General features: G+C 44.8%; 1 protein-coding gene across 5 annotated transcripts in view; it reads right to left on the reverse strand.

Moving 5' to 3' along the window:
- KIAA1549 overlaps positions 1 to 14,774 on the reverse strand; it is a 116,619-nt gene extending 101,845 nt beyond the window's left edge. For 2 of the 5 annotated variants that reach the window (XM_083699794.1, XM_083699793.1), the window contains exon 1: positions 13,342 to 14,770. In XM_083699794.1, coding sequence (XP_083555920.1) covers positions 13,342 to 13,597 — 256 coding nt within the window. In that variant the 5' untranslated portion in view covers positions 13,598 to 14,770. Of the gene's footprint in view, positions 1 to 13,341 lie in introns of all 5 variants that reach the window. The other 3 variants (XM_083699795.1, XM_083699791.1, XM_083699792.1) reach the window with 3 other exon arrangements.
- Positions 14,775 to 17,012: the final 2,238 nt, after the last annotated feature.

Here is a 17,012-nt window from a genome sequence, read left to right on the forward strand (position 1 = left end):
AGCTGGTCCCAAGTCTCTATGCAGCAGCATATATGCTCTGAGGCGAAAAGCATTCCCAACATAGTCAGCTGTGTCTGTGAATGATGCCCTCTTGTTTAGAAAAGCCAAAACAGTGCTTTCCTGAAATCACATTAAGGAAAGAACAGTGTAATCTCTCTCTCTCTCTCTCTCTCTCTCTCTCTCTCTCTCTCTCTCTCTCGGTGTTAGTTCTTCGGGCAGCCCAACATGGTTTTCAGATCTTGAGAATCTGCCTTCTTTTCCACCCATAGGGATTTTGCAACTCTGATTGATCCTCTTAGGAGCAACTCAAATTGGTTATGTGTGAAGGTGAGGATGTCACCTGTAAATAGCCTCCTATGAAGGGGCAGGGAAATATCATGTAGCATAGCAAGGGCACACATTTTGCAGGCAGTCAAGCCAGTATTTGAAATTAGCCAGGTGCATTTTGCACCTGGCTTTCAACCAGTGAAGATATTTGGGCACTAGAATGGCACCTGACATCTCCACCATCTGGAGGCACATACCTGGGAATCATTGGTTTTGGAATAATATCCTGCAGAATTCTACCAGTTATGTTTTATCTGTACAATCAAAATAAATTTCTGGAACCAAAATGCTTTTTCTGTGAAGTCTGAGCAGGAACAGTCAGTCACCATGAAGAAAAAGATGTTGGAATAGGCCAATGTGTATGTGTACTGTCCCTGGATCAAGTGACTTTTCTTCTGGGAGCCAGTGTGGTGTAGTGGTTAAGAGCGGTGGACTCGTAATCTGGTGAACCGGGTTTGATTCCTTGCTCCTCCACATGCAGCTGCTGGGTGACCTTGGGCTAGTCACACTTCTCTGAAGTCTCTCAGCCCCACTCACCTCACAGAGTGTTTGTTGTGGAGGAGGAAGGGAAAGGAGAATGTTAGCCGCTTTGAGACTCCTTCAGGTAGTGATAAAGTGGGATACCAAGTCCAAACTCTTCTTCTTTTCTTCTTAACCTAGGCTCAGGGTTGTCATCTGAACTAGCCAGGAGTTTAACTGAGAATCAATCACAGGCAGTCCATCATCTGAAAAACCTTAGAGCCATATTGCCCCCAAATGGCAACTAGACATTCCATTTTGGTGACGATAAGCTTGGTTTAAGGAGCCATTTGCCCTCTAGCTTACACATCTGAGTTTCTAACACTAAGTCAGACATTCATGTACTAAGCTAATGTACTAAATTCTCAGGTGTATGGGTTACTGTTCCAAAGCTAGACTGCTTCTGCGCATGTGCAAGTAAATCCTCACATTTGTATACCATAAAAAAATGTGATGTGGGGATCGGGCTTCAGTCACATGCTGGGGTCCCCCACTATTCCTACTGAACCCCACAAAGAATGAAACATTATGACGGACCAGAATTTTTAACACGAAAGGTGCACTACAGTCCATCTGTAATTTCAGTGTAAGAAAAAGAGGTTCCAGGGACTTTTAAAAACATATATATAGCTTGCTGTGTGTTATCGACCTGCATGCAACATGAACCACCACAATTTGAAAACCCAGACTAAAATATAAACCCCCCATGAGCCGCCTTATCAGCAAACAGCCAACTGTCACTTATAAATCTTGTTTTGTCGGCTGGTGCAGCGGTGCTTTTTGTGTCCATGTGCGTCAAGAGAAAAATTATAGGTGTTCTGTTTTAGGCTCTGTGGAGAATGCAAGACAATGCCGGGGGTGATGGGGAAGGATCGCTGCTGTTGTTGATCAGCCCTCTATTTCTTTCCACTAAAGTGGCCCATAAATATAATGTCTTGTTGAGGTCAGCAACTCCAGACACTCTTGACAGCCAAGTAAAGCCTAGCAACAACCTAAAAGGAGCAGGTAGGATGAAACACACAAGAGGGCCTGGTCATCCTTTAAGGTGACAAACAAACAAAATTCTGCAATTTTGCCCTGGCAGCTTGTGCTGAACAGTCCTGTCTACGGCTCAGCCATACTGTGTTTTCCTTTCCTTTCCTTATTATTTATTAAATTTGCATACAACCCTTAATCCAAAGATACCAGGGCGGTTCACAGCAGGAAAATAAAAAAAATGAGAATACAAAATACATAATAAAACAAAAAACAAATTAATAGCCCCTTCCCACAAACCTATTTAAAAAGCCATACAGGCAGTGACCACGTTAAAGGTAAAGGTAAAGGGACCCCTGACCATTAGGTCCAGTCGTGACCGACTGTGGGGTTGAGGCGCTCATCTCGCTTTATTGGCCGAGGGAGCCGGCGTACAGCTCCCTCGTCATGTCGCCAGCATGACTAAGCCGCTTCTGGCGAACCAGAGCAGCGCACAGAAACGCCGTTTACCTTCCCGCCAGAGCGGTAACTATTTATCTACCTGAACTTTGATGTGCTTTCAAACTGCTAGGTTGGCAGGAGCAGGGACCGAGCAAAGGGAGCTCACCCCGTCACAGAGATTCGAACTGCCAAGCTTCTGATCGGCAAGTTCTAGGCTCTGTGGTTTACCCCACAGCACCACTTGCGTCCCAAATTGATGTGATGGCTGACGTACGGGTCCTTTTGGACCCAGAAGACAGCAGAATAGGTGTGGAATGGAGGGCAACAGGGGCGGGGAATAATGGGGCATGGGATGCTTATACCTGCTCCAGCAGGAACTGGAACCCCTGCGCAAAATGGCCCCCACCTTCCTCGCAGTGCAGGGCCCAAGGTGACCCACCGTGTAAATAAAAACAAGTGCCGCTTAAAAAAACACAATATTTTAAAAACTGATTAAATAATTAAGTAAAATTAACAGCACTAAAAATTCTTACGCGGGTGGCGCTGTGGGTAAAACCTCAGTGCCTAGGACTTGCCGATCGTATGGTCGGCGGTTCGAATCCCCACGGCGGGGTGAGCTCCCGTCGTTCGGTCCCAGCTCCTGCCCACCTAGCAGTTCGAAAGCACTCTTAAGTGCAAGTAGATAAATAGGGACCGCTTTATAGCGGGAAGGTAAACGGCGTTTCCATGTGCTGCGCTGGTGCTGGCTCGCCAGCTGCAGCTTTGTCACGCTGGCCACGTGACCCGGAAGTGTCTTCGGAGGGCGCCGGCTCACGGCCTCTCGGGCGAGATGAGCACACAACCCTAGAGTCGGACATGACTGGCCCATATGGGCAGGGGTACCTTTACCTTTACCTAAAAATTCTTACAACCATTTTAAAGTACCAGGGGGACAGCGGACCAAATGAAGAACATCCACTCTTAGAAGTCGCTGCCACAATAGCCAATCAGTGGCCAAAGGCCTATTGGAATAAAAAAAAAAAGTATTTGCCTACCTGCAAAAGGAAAGCAAAAAGAACCTAGCTTCCCATGGAAGAGAATTACACAATCTGGGAGCAGTCACTGGGAAAGCTACTATAAGAATTTAGTCTCTCTTCGGGCAAAAATTACAAATACTATACAATAGTTTGTAGAGAGCACTGCTACTTTTTACTTAGTAAAGTGTTTTCAAAGCACTGTTTGAAAGGAGCATTTCAGCCATTCAATGTTCAGCGAAGTTCTTACTTGGGAAAAGGGTAAAGGAGAAAGGGAAATCTTCACTATAGACTCATGTTGCAAAATCTGATTACCCAGCAGGAAAAAGGAGGTTTGCTTTAAAATCAATACATATGCCTCAAAACTGAGCTTCCATAGTATACATTTTCTTTTTCTTTCTTTTTTATTGAATGTATTTCCCACCCATACGCCCAAAGGGGCCCAGGCTGGCAACATGGGTTTCCTCCTTCCAGAGGACGCAGTTTTACTGATGACACCATATTCCATATCACTTCATAGCGCAGCCTAAACCTTTTTCCTTTAAATGGCACGGAATAGACATCACTAATTATATGAATGAACACATGTAGTGAAGATTGAACTTTAAACCATCATTGCTGTTAGCAAAATTAAAGATACACAGAGCTGCATATAGATGGGGTTGGTGGGCATAAAGTAATAAAATAATCCATATTTGAAGCAACAGAAAAGACCAGTTATTATCCCACTTCTAAAAAATGATACATAAATTCACTCGTAACTAGAGATTAATGGGAAATTTAGCCCTGTAAAAATCAATTAAAAACAACAACCACTCTTGGCAATCTGTTATTTCATTATTTGTCCTGTACGATTAATAACCTTCCTTTGGGTTAATTTATATATTTAGTAGATCCCATGCTACTGTATCTTTTATATTGTGTTTTTAAGGTTGTTGTTTAAAAAAAAATATCGTTCCCACTTTGAGAATTCTTGTGAATTGGGGGGGGGGGGAGAGATTATAAATTTTCCAAGTTAAGTACCAGTAAATGCATACCAAATGATCTTTGATTCAGGACCAGTGTGAATTTGTTATACCGTATTTTTCGTCCCATAGGACGCTCCGTCCCATAGGGCGAACCTAGTTTTTTGGGGGGGAAATAAAGGAAATTTCCCCCCTTTATTTCCCCCCCAAAACCAGGTCGGGGAAACCAAACCAGGTCGGGGAGACAACGGGATGGCGGTGCTGCGCCCCCCCCCCCCCGCTGTCCCCCGAGCTTGTGGGGCTGGCCGGTGTCTGCCCGAAGCACGGGGCGCTCTGCTTCAGCGCGCCCCACGCTCTGTGTAGCAGGCTGCTATCCGCAGCCTAGGGAGCCCTGCGGGAACTCCCGCAGGCTCCCCAGGCTTGCTGATAGCTTGCTGAAGCCTGGAGAGCGAGAGGGGTCGGTGGACACCAACCCCTCTCGCTCTCCAAGCTTCAGCGAAAGCCTGCATTCGCACCATAAGACGCACCCAGATTTCCCCTTCATTTTTGGAGGGGGGAAAGTGTGTCCTATAGGGCAAAAAATACGGTATGTTATAACTTGTAAACTGAAGGTATAAAAAAATCACTGTGGGTTGTTTTTTCCCCCAAAATATAAAAACTTGAACTAAATCAGTTTTTAAAAATAAAAGAAAGAAACATAGATCTCGGTTCTTTGAAGAATCCTTAAACATTATCTGGTTTAAAATGATATCTGAATGCAACAACTAAATATCAAAGTCTATATTCACAATCTATTTAAACTGAATCCAAGACTATCGCACACTGAGTGGTGTTCAACTAGATTTTACTCAGAGTAGGCTCATTTGCATTAATATATGTGACTAAATTAGGTTCATTGAGTTCATTGGGTTTATTCTGAGTAAAACATACCGGTAATTGAACCATTGCCATTACATGTGAATCAAGCCAAACTATGGTTTTGCCATTCATGCCTGCCATTCAGGCTTGAGGTAAACACTAATTCCCTACCTAAAAACCCTCATTTGACCAAATCATTGTTTGCTGTTACATCCAAATCCTGCAAACAATGGCTTGTCTAAAATGGAACTGGAACCTGCAATTGAAATGGATTTCCAGTTCCAGGATGAAAAGTAACTATGGACAGTTCAGATGTAACAGAAAACTGTGGTTAGACCAAACCAGAGAGTTAAGAAATTGGGACTGTAGGAAGGAAGCACATGTGTGTGAATACTATTAGTATTACTATTAATATTACTATCTTGGCTGAGAGTCCTGGAAGACCTGCTCCCTGCCTTGCATGCCTTTTTCCACCTAGGCTGGGAGAGTGGTGCCTGGACTGACTCCAGCTACAAGAGGTAGACAGACTATTGCGCAGGGATATTGTTTGTGGAGGGGGACATTGTTGGGAGTTGTTTTTGCTATTATTGATTTTAGGTTTTTTGTATCTTTCTTTTAGATCTTATGATTTTTGTGGAAATTTGGTTGTATATTTTTAATGACTACTTTTGTTATGTTGGAACTGTGCATTTTTTCATGTTGTAAGCCACCATGAGCATGGTTTGAACTATGGAAAAGTGGCATACAAATAAAATTATACATTATTATGCATTAAGTATTATTATTACACCATCAGCAGGTCTCAGGGTGTGTTACAAGCATTTCAGATTCGGTACTAAAAACAGTTAAAACAAATTTACAGTCATGGGAATATGTTGAATCCTGGAAACACACATCTCAGGTATAAAACACCAGGCTAAAGAGTTGCATCTTCAGCATCTGCTGAGAACTACATAGTGAGGGTCTTGAATACATCTTTGTGGGAAAGGAATTCCACAACTTAGGGGCTGACACAGAGAATGTCGTCTCCTGGGCTGCCACTCTTGACCACCTCTGAACTTCTGAGGGCAGCAGAACTACCAAGAAGGCCCATTCTGATCCCAACACCAAAGATGAACTGTAGGGAAGAAGATATTTGGGACCTAAGTCATTTAGGGCTTTAAAAACTAGCAAGAGCACCGTGAATTCAGCCCAGAAATGCAGCTGTTTTAGATCAGGGTTATATGAATTAAAATCATGGTCTTATGCTAAAGGTCCCATGGTCAGCGAGTTAATGCTTGCTTTTATATGTAAAGTGAACAAACTAGAGACAAAAAAACCCTCAATTTTTAAATCAAATGTTCTTGGGATTATTATGAATATAGAATGTCAACCCAACAGTACAGGTGTTTAATTTCTGTATCATGGAGTGACACTAAACCATAAATACAAGTAAAAGCCCTACTAGGTATACTTTCATTCTAGTAGCAATCAATTAGTTTGCATGCCTATTCAGAAAAAAAAAGTTTTACAGATCTCGAAACTTTATCACTAACTGGTATAAGCTGACAATTTTATTCTATATAACACAATAATTATTCCAGGATTGGTAGATATGAGGTAACTCTTGAGATAGCTGAAAGATGATTCAATCTAATATAAAAGTCGTTAGTTTTGCTAATCGTAACACAGTACAGCATTTTAAAGTAGAATACGACTTTGTTACTGGTTAAATGAGGCAATGAAATAAGCAAGTAGCTTATATAGAAATTGCCAGTTTCATCAATGTGATAAGCAATGAAGCAGCTCAGGCAAAATACCTTAAACATGTTTTGGAAACAAGGCATGAAATATAACAATGTCATAACAGGAATGAATACAAGACAAGACAGCTCTTTAAATGGCATCATGCTGAACAGGAAAGTACGACGATGAGCTTTTCCTCACTGCCAGATTTATAATTACACAGCAGAAGAAACAAATTTCACCAGCATGTTAAAATAAAATAAAAAAAGACCAAGCAAAAACAGAAAAGTCATGAAAGTCAAGAATCGTCCTCAGTGGACAAAAACAACAACACAGCCACTGCTAATGTACTGAAAATACTTATTTCGGTGAACTGGTGTTTTTTCTCCTGAACAACCTTGCAAACATCCCAAATATACAGATAAATCACAAGTCTGGATAAACAGGAGTCCGTTTGCAATGTGGAAATAGCAGAGGACCACAAAGAAGACAGTATATCCTTGGCTTCAAGATTTCAGTCTTAACTGGGAAGAGTAAGCAAGCCAGAAAAAGTTACCAGAGTGGAATATAAGGAGGCAGGGCCGAGGCAGAGATGACCTATCTAGTTATTTTTAGTTGTGAAACCAACCTATTGAGTAATTATTTGGGGTCCCAATATTTAACCTTTTCTTCGCTTTAGGTTAACAGAAAATAAAAATATTTGGAAAATTAGCATAAACTCACGCACCCCATCAAAGAGACTACAGCAGGCTTCCGAGTATCTCAGATTTCTTGTTGAATGTAGATTTGGATTGCCTCTTGGCCAGGGTACTTAAAGAAGGAGCTGCAATTGTACATAACACACTGGGTGCCTCATATCTTCCTGCCTCCTATCTTCTTGAGTTAGACTACCATCCTTAAGTTACAGTAGGACAACATCTGCACACACTGGGCTTTATCCAACACTCCTGCTCAGTACAGACCCATTAAAATTAATAGCTATGACAATCTTATGTTCCTTACTTTTTCCTCCTCCTTTTTTCTTTTGTATCATCATCATCATCATCATCAATATTCATCCAATACATCAAATAAGTTTTATAGAGCTTTTGGATAAAGGCTCTTACCATTATCTCTCAAATCATAGAGCAATCAGTAACACCAGATCCATTCTTGGCCTTGCTTTCGACAGAAAGCGATGCAGACACCAGAGTATCTCCGAACACCCTGGTCTTTCTATTACTAGTTGTGGCAAGAATAGCAATAGCCAGTCAATGGAACTCTTCCTCACCTTCCTCACTTGGTTACTGGTTTGGTAAGGTCTGGGATATAGCTCTCTCTGAGCATACCACATAACAAAGAAAAGCAACTAGGGGAGAATCTAAATCAGATTATTTTTATGCCATGTAGATATGTTTGTCGGTCAGTTGGTTTATGGTATAAGGTGGTGTCTATACGCCCATCCTGTGTTTTTATAGTAGGGTCCAAAAAATGTATTGCTTGCATAGATTGGTTCATTGTTAATCTATGCAAGAAATACATTTTTGGGGGCATATAGACACCACCTTATACACACCACCTTATACCGTAAACCAACTGACCGACAAACATATCCACATGCTTCTAGCTACCATCCCAAACAATCCATTGTATATAGCCAGGCCCTACGTTACAGCCGCATCTGTTCCAACTCCACAGAGAGAATCTCACCTAAGAGATCTACAGCAAACCTTTTTAGAACTAAAATATCCGCCTGATGAAGTTAAACAACAGAGCAACAGAGCCAGACTGATACCCAGAGAGAACTTGCTGCAAGACAGACCCAAAAAAGAAAATAACAGAACACCACTACTAATCACATACAGCTCCCAAGTTAAAACAGTTCAACGCATCATCAGAGATCTACAACCTCTCCTAGGCAATGACAGTTCTCTTTCTCAAGCTATGGGAGGAAGACCTTTCATTGCCTACAGACAACCACCCAATCTTAAACAACTCCTGATCCACAATAATACAACAACCAGAGTTAACATGGACACTGGTACCAGAGCCTGCAATAAACCCAGATGCCAACTTTGCTGCCACATACACCCAGACAATACCATTACTGGCCCCAACAACATCAAGCATACCATCTCAGGACTATTTAATTGCTCATCTTTTAACATTGTGTATGCCATCAAATGCCAACAGTGCCCTTCAGCTCTCTACATTGGACAAACAGGCCAAACCCTATGCCAAAGGATAAATGGACATAAATCTGACATAAGGAATCACAAGACAGAGAAGCCAGTAGGAGAACACTTCAATCTCCCAGGACATTCTATACAAGATCTCAAAGTAGCTGTCTTATGACAAAAGAATTTCAGAAATAAGACTGGAAAGAGAGGTTGCTAAATTGCAACTTATTACCAAACTTAAAACCAGGAAGAGACCTGGTCTGAATAGAGACATTTGATTCTTATCTCATTATACATGATAAAGCTATTTTAGCCATCTCACCCCTTGCTTTTTCCTGTAAGACCAATTGCAGTCGTAACAGTCGTCAACAGGTTTACCACACCTATCAGCCAATCACCCATTCCCACCACCCTTCTGAGTAATACCCCTCCCCACCCTCTCACTATATACCGTATAAGGGTCTGATGACTTCTGTTTCAGCGTATCTGAAGAAGTGTGAATTCACACGAAAGCTCATACCAATAACAAACCTAGTTGGTCTCTAAGGTGCTACTGGAAGGAATTTTTTCATTAGTATATTAGTTAGTTTAACCATCTATACAATTCCCCTTTATTTCACAGTCTTCAACAGTTGGGAGTTCTTGTTTTCTTCATATCAACGCTCAAGCAGCTACTAAGAGATGCACCACCAGTTCTTATGCTCCTTTAATTTTAATGGGTCTACTCAGAGGATAACTTAGAGGGATACAACCCACTGCTTTCGTGGAGGTAGGGGTAATCATATCAGCTTCCCATGTGCATCCAGCCTTGCTGCCCACAAATCACCAGCTCTCTAGCTCCACTGTTCCCACACCTGTCTTCACTGCAGACAGCACAAGCACAGAGAACAGACTTTGCACAGCAGCAGGAACACTGTCGGTGGAGAAGTAAATTTTGATATATCAAGAAGAAAGGAGACAGGCGTTCTGGTAAAGGAGACTAAAAGAGAATCAGGAAGAATAGACGGAGCTGACAAAGGAAGCTGGAACTTCTTGGATGCATAGGAAAAGAGGGATGGCTTGCAAAAGCAATGCATGGCAAACTCTGAAAGACATAAATTACCTAACAAGTCTTAAAAAAGGAGCACCACCCATCTTTTCTATGCAAGAAATAAGAACTATTTCCACCTTATGCAACAGTAATATGTATGCAATGGTTAACACACATTAAAATTTAAAATATATTTTTAAATATTGCCATACTCTCCGATTGCATTTGGCCTCGACACTGTCTTTCAAAAAGGTCTGGATACATTTCCATTCTCTCTAGAAATGGTACAGCCCAAATCCCTACAACCATCAAAGAGAAGCCCAAGACCCATTATCTTTGCCGAGCCTTCTCCCTCCCCAATAGCTCCAACCCATCCCAATTTTCCCCAGCCTAGTGCCTAGAGCTACCACCCCCAACCTGGTGACCTCCAGATGCTTTGGACTACAATGTCCATCAAACGCAACCAGCATGGCCAACAGTCAGGGTGATGAGAGCTGAGGTCAAACCACAGGGTAGCCCCCCATGTTCCCTCATCCCTGGCCTGGAAAAACATGTGAGGAGGTCAATTGTCTTCAGCATACAAACTTCAGGAATTAAATATCAGAAAACAACCTGCTGAAGAGGGGTGATCCTCAGCTTTCCTCCTCCTTATACAAGGCATTCAACGGAATACATCCTTGTTCGCTCAAGCATTGGCAAGCTCTTGCATCACCAGCTCACTTGCTTTTGGTTATCTGCTCTTGGCCTGTATGGTGTGTGTATTTCTTATATAACTTTATGATGTTTCATTGTTTAAAATTATCGTTCACTGTGAAGAGGACAACTGCACCTCTTAGGGAAGAGAGGCAAAACCTAAAGCAAGGGGCCTATGCTCCTTCAGATGTTGTTGGACTGCAACCTCCATCATCACTGACACAGGTTGTACTGGTCGAGGCAGACAGAAACCATCAAAATCTGGGAGTGCTAATGGTTCCTCATCCCTGGCTTACGATCAACCGTAGAGAAGGTCTGATCTCATATACCTACCAAGTTCTATTAGTGGTAGCATACAGTGCACAGTTCCCTTTTAAAATATTAAATGGCAGAGTATACAATTAAGAGGTCCTTCAGATACCCTAAGCCTGAGCTGTTTAGGTCAAAACCTAAGGGTCGAAAATTGCATTTTGAATTGCGCTCAGATATAAACAGTATAGCAAGCTGAAGGGACTCCACACTTTCCAAGAATAAGAGTGCAGATAGATTATCTACAATTCAGAGGTCAGAGTTTCCTTTGCTGAGAAATTCTTATGCTTTGCTTGTATCTAAGGGAAGTTTTTAACACTGACATTATGTTTTAAAGACCAAGAAACCAAAATTACGTTTTAAAAACCTCATTATGACTTTGGAGAGGCTACTTCATTTTTTAAAAAAATTCACAGGGCTTTTCCCCGTATCATCTGGCTGGACAACGTTAGCAACAAGAGCCATGCCACAATCATGAATATGCCCATTGTCATACTTTCCAGTTGATGTTAATGAAATAGGAAAAGTCAGCTGTGTCCTCCTAATGAACAGTATATTTCCAATGACACCTTCGATGTTGAACATCTCACTTGCGTGCTTGAAAACCATTAACTCCAATATAGCCATACACGGATGTATCATTTATTTAGTCCACATGCTAAATCTGTCAAAATTACCTCTGATTTTCACCTTGTGTTTGACCCAGTTCAATGGCCAGTAAGATTAATGGAATGGTCCCTTCCCTTACTGTCATTCTTTTGGTTAGCTTCCATGGATAAAATGCAAATACTAAGGAAGTAACAGCACAATTCTAACTACATCCATTCAGAAGTACCGGTAAATCATATTCAATTCAGTGAGGCTTACTCCCCAGTAACTGAAGTTAGGGCTGCAGCCTAAGACAGGAAAAGATGACCAAAATGAAAAATATTGAATACTGCTTGGCTATTAATAAGAAATTAAGCTTTTGTCAATGGTAAAATTACTCTTTCCAGTTATTTCTCTGGATGGCTGCTGAAAAAAGGATTTATGATGTACTATTTTATTAATATCTTTGATAAAAAAAGAAAGAGATAAACTTGATTTCAACAAAAGCATACACTAGCAGGTGGTGACTGCTCTCTCAACTATGTTTTGTGAACTTTAGGATAACATTTTCCTTTTCTTAGAAAGAGAGCAAATAGAAGAAAGGGGGGTTCTTCTACAAGTGGATGTCTGCATACGGAAACCATTTGCTGCAATTTAGCAACTGCATTATAATTCTGTATATTTTTCTATTATCAGATGAAAATAGTCTCTGCAATTTCAAAGTACTGAAAAAATACTAACAAAGCACAATAGTTATTGTTTCAATTGAAAAACCAGACCCATTACATGGTGTTTATTTTTTCTGAAGTGAGCAGTGTTTAGTCTTACAAAGTTGTATAGTGGATTACCTTCCTCATTTCCAAACTCTGCGGTTCCACACTGAGCTCCCAGTGAATATATCTGGAATCCTAGAAATGCTACTACAAGCTAATACTAAAACCTTCAAAAGTGCCAAATCATTCATATTAAAAAAAAAAAAAAAATACTCCACCATTCCCCAGAAATAAGCAAATCTCAAATGGGCTTCAGCCGTACATCAGCTTTCAGATGACGTCATAGAAGACTGGATACCCTATTTCCAAACCCATTTCAAGTTACAGTGGAGCACAATTCTTATATTTTAATTCAATTCCAATAGACCCATCTGCTACATTTTTATTTATTTTTTGCTAGGGGGGTGTTCAGTTATGTAACCCTAAAAAATATATGAGTTTGTTATTAGGAGTGTCTTTCATTAAATAAAAATAAAAGATTGCTCTGGCTTACTTGTATATGCTCAATGATAAAAACATCCAGAAAAATATCTCTGTGCACAGAATGTGCCCAAAATGACACACTCCCTTTTTATGTGGTGCATAAAGCGCACACACACACACACACACACACACACACACACACAGCACAATAAAAGAAGCTGGTCAGGTTTCATTGTCTTCACATCTTTTAACATTATACTGGCTATTCCCCAAAACACCACTAAAGTGGAGTGGGGGGGGCACTTTTTATTGAAGGGGAAAAAACACAATTACAACTAAAAGAAGAGACAGAGAGGGTTGATGCTTAAAAAGTGGCCAACTGCAACATATCCTGGCAACGCAAAACAGGAGAATTTGCAAGAGGTTGCCAGAGGGAAGCTTATCTTGGCCTCCAGGGTCCCAACAAAAGAAGCCTGAGAGTAGCACCTAGACGCCAGGTAGCATCCGCCCAGGACTGAAGCCAGCCTCCCCGCATCCCCTTACCTGCTACCGGGGAAGCCAGAGAGGCCGGCAGAGACAGCAGCAGAGGCAGCAGAACCGGGAGACCCGTCGGAAGCACCAGGCGGCGGGCAACGCACCAAGGTGGACCCGGGCAAGAGAGCAGCAGCGTGACCAAGGCAACCATGAAGCATGTCATCCCATCCATGGCAAAGCCAAGCATCAAGTCATCATCTCGGGCCCCCCGCGCACCCCCCAGAAGAAAGAGCCGGGAGGCCTCCCCGCTTCCTCCTTGGAGCATCCAACACCGGCAGGCAGGCGGGCGGGCGTCAGAGGCATGGGGAGGGGGTTACAGCCAGGCGCCCCCCTCCCCGGCTCTCCAAGCCGAGGCAGAACCACCACCACCACCTCCCGAAAATTGTTGTGAAATAAGAGGGGTCGGAGCAGAGGGGAGAAGCAGGTGGAGGGGGGAGAGATGGAGGGAGGCTCCGAAGAACAAGTGGGGGGAGGCAGGAGAGAGAATCAAAGTGAGAGCCTGAACTATGGAGCGGGAGGAGGAGGAGAAAAGGGAAAAGAGAGCCGAAACGGAGGGGACGGAGTGAAAGGAGAGGCGATCCTCCTAATGAGAGGGGAAAGTGGATCGGAGTATCCCGTTGCCGGGAGATGCGGGGGGAGGGGGGGGAGCGGGGAGGCGTGGGAGGATGGAGCCGGAGCAATTGCAAGAGATGGAGAGGAGAGGGGGGAAGCCTGCGCTGAAACGGGGAGGGGGGGATGCAAGGCTGGGGGAGAGAAAGAGTGGGGGGGAGAGGGAGGTCTTCCACTGGGGTGGGGAAAAAAGGGAGGTGCACACAATTGCAAGGGGGGGAATCTAGAGAAAGGTCACATGAGAGGTGGGGGGGGGGAGAGCTGTGCGTAAAGGGAAGGCGAGAGCAGGGCGCCGAAAAGGGTTGCCAAGGAAGGGTCTGTAATGCCAGGAGGGGAGCAGGCAGAGGCGGAGGAGGCGGCGAGCGGGTCTGCGACGGCTGGGCCGCGGCTCTCGTCTTCTTCCACAAGCAGGCTGGCTGGCCGGCTGGCGGGGCGCTGCTGCCGCTCGCTGCTTGGCCTTTCCCGGCTCTTCACGTGGGAAGGCGGCGCTGGCTGAGGGGGGGGGGGAGGCTTCGGCGGCGCTGTTGCTAACGGGGAACCTCCCTCCTCTTCTCCTCCTGGCTGCTCCCTCCTCCTCCCCCCCGGCCCCTCCTCCGAGAAGGAGCCCGTCCTCCGGCTTCCCGGGCGGGAGGGAAGAGAGGAGAGCGCGGCCGGCGGGCGAGAGAGCGAGGGGAAGGAAAGAGAGGAGAGCGCAAAAGAGCTCGGAGACTGGAGAGGGCAACACCTGCGCGCGAGCGAGCGTGTCTGTATGTACGCGCGGGCGGGCGAGCCGGAGAGGTGGCGCCCAGCTTGGAAGGCGCGCGCGCGCGCGCGGCGCAACCAACTCCTTGGCAGGATAGTGCAAGGCGAGCGAGTGCGCGCCGGGAAGGAGGCGGAGTACAGCAGACGTTTTCATTAACAACACCCCCCCCCCGGTTCGCCTCACAACTTGGGGGGGGGGGAGTGGGGAAGGCGGGCTCCTAAAGGGGGGCCGTCGTGATGTCACCAGCTCCGGCTCCGCCTCTCCTTCCTTCCCTTCTTCCCCGCTGCGGTTCCGTGCGCTGCGCCAAGCGGACGCGGGGCATGGGAAGGAGGCGGGAGCGCGCCGCGTGGGGAACTGGGGGTTGGGGAGGGGGCGCCCTTCAGCTGCGCGCAAGGGAAAGCGGGAACCTCCTCCTTGCGCTGCGACGGTATTCTCCGATTTCTCCCCCCGCGCGCGCGCAGCAGCGGCATCCCCGGCATCGTCCCCTTTCCCGCCCGGCGCGAGAACAAAAGGCCTCCGAGGTCCTCCTAGGATGCCGGCAATGCTGGCGCGGTAAACCGAGAGGTATCTTTGCGGCGCTGAGTTGTTCCTCTGCCGGGCCGGCCTCCCCAACCGAAGTCGATTTCTCTTCCCCGTCTTCTGCCACACATACATCACAGCAAGGAGGAAACGAAGCATTGTGCCGGCATTCGTCCCTTCAGATACAAGTTGTCCTCGATAAAATAGAGGAAATTGTAAAGTGGCTCTGTAAAAGATCACATTTCTAGCCTGTCCCGTAACAGGAGAAGCTGAACAGAGCATCAGAATGCATGGCTTTGTAGGCAGCTTACCAGCCATGTTCTACATGAAGCTGTGTGCTCTTCTCACTAAAGAAATAGGCATGGTCCAATCCTGCTGCTGTCGGCAGAGAATTGCTGCAGTGGCACCTCTTTAACAAGTGGCATAGGCAGGGGAAGCTGGCACATTAGGGCAAATGGGGCACTGCCCCACTGACTCAGCCAGCCCCCATCTGCCTGCCTTCATATATACTACATGTCCAGGGGGTGTTCTTGGCCATTCGCTTCCTTTTCCTTGGTCTCAGTTTTGCCCTCTTAGAACTCAGCAGGGAAGAGGATGGGGACAGAACTGTCTTTCATTGGCGCTGGCTCCCCCTCCCCCACTGTTGGTCTGCCTTCCTTCTGCCCTGCCAGCCCTTGGGTACCAGCCACCATTGCATAAAGCATCAAATTGCCAAGCAGCCTCCTCCATGAGAGGTCCGGAGGGTGGCAGCACGAGAATGGGCCTTTTCTGCAGTGGCTCCCCATTTGTGGAATGCTCTCCCCAGGGAGGTTCAGCTGAGGCCTTCATGATAGACCTTTAGGCACCAGGTGTAAACGTTCCTCTCCAACCCAGCCTCTAGATGATTGCCATCCAATGCTCTTCTAAGTGTATTGTGAGAGGGCGGAATTGTTGGTTTGTTGTTATTTTTACTAAGTATTTTGCTGTTTTTATATTGGAATTTTATGTTGTGAACTGCCCTGAGGGTGGTATACAAATATATCAAATAAATAATAATAATCTTGTGATCAGATTTTTCTTGTCTTACAGTTAAGTTGTGGGTAGACATAGCAGACGACGCAGCAATTTCTCCAAAGCAGCTCTTTATTTGTAAGCTGGAACAGAACTGAACAGCAAACAGTTCAGCCGGCCTGCTTTTATAGGCAGCCGGCTGTCAACATTGTAGCAACAACAACCCAGGGTTTCCCGCCTAAAGTAACTGACATGGACCTGAGTGAAAACTACATACACGATACTCCTTTTGGCCAGGGTGAGAACTTCAGTATATAACACGATTCAGCGGCAAGTAGATATTTGTGAGAAAGAGGCACGACAAAGTTGTTTCAGTATGTTAAGTTGCTGCTGAGTGACATTTGGTGTCCACACGTTCTCTGACTGGATTTGGCGGTTTACTTGCAGAGTTGCATCAGCAGAGGGAGGGCCCTGCCACTATGGATGCGATTGTACCTGTTCTAAAAGGGGCATCAAATGTGATAATAGCCAAAAACAACTGCTATCAGTCCCTGCTTTACAGAACACTGTGACATCAGAAACCTCTAAACCAATCCCTGCTGTCACCTCAAATCTATCAACATGCACAGCAACTGGTTCACTTCACATTATGGAAAAGGCCAAAGATTTCTAGATTTAACTACGGGGCGGCGGGGGCAGGGGTGGTCAAGAATGAATGTGTATATGCAGAGGAGAGCAACAAGAGATTCTCACCATTTAACTGGCATTTGAGCAAATAATTTTGTACACTTTCTTAAACAGTGACAGTATGTCAGCCGGT

This window comes from Podarcis gaigeae (assembly GCF_964106915.1).
Source record: "Podarcis gaigeae genome assembly, chromosome: 10".
Classification (NCBI taxonomy): Eukaryota; Metazoa; Chordata; class Lepidosauria; order Squamata; family Lacertidae; genus Podarcis; species Podarcis gaigeae.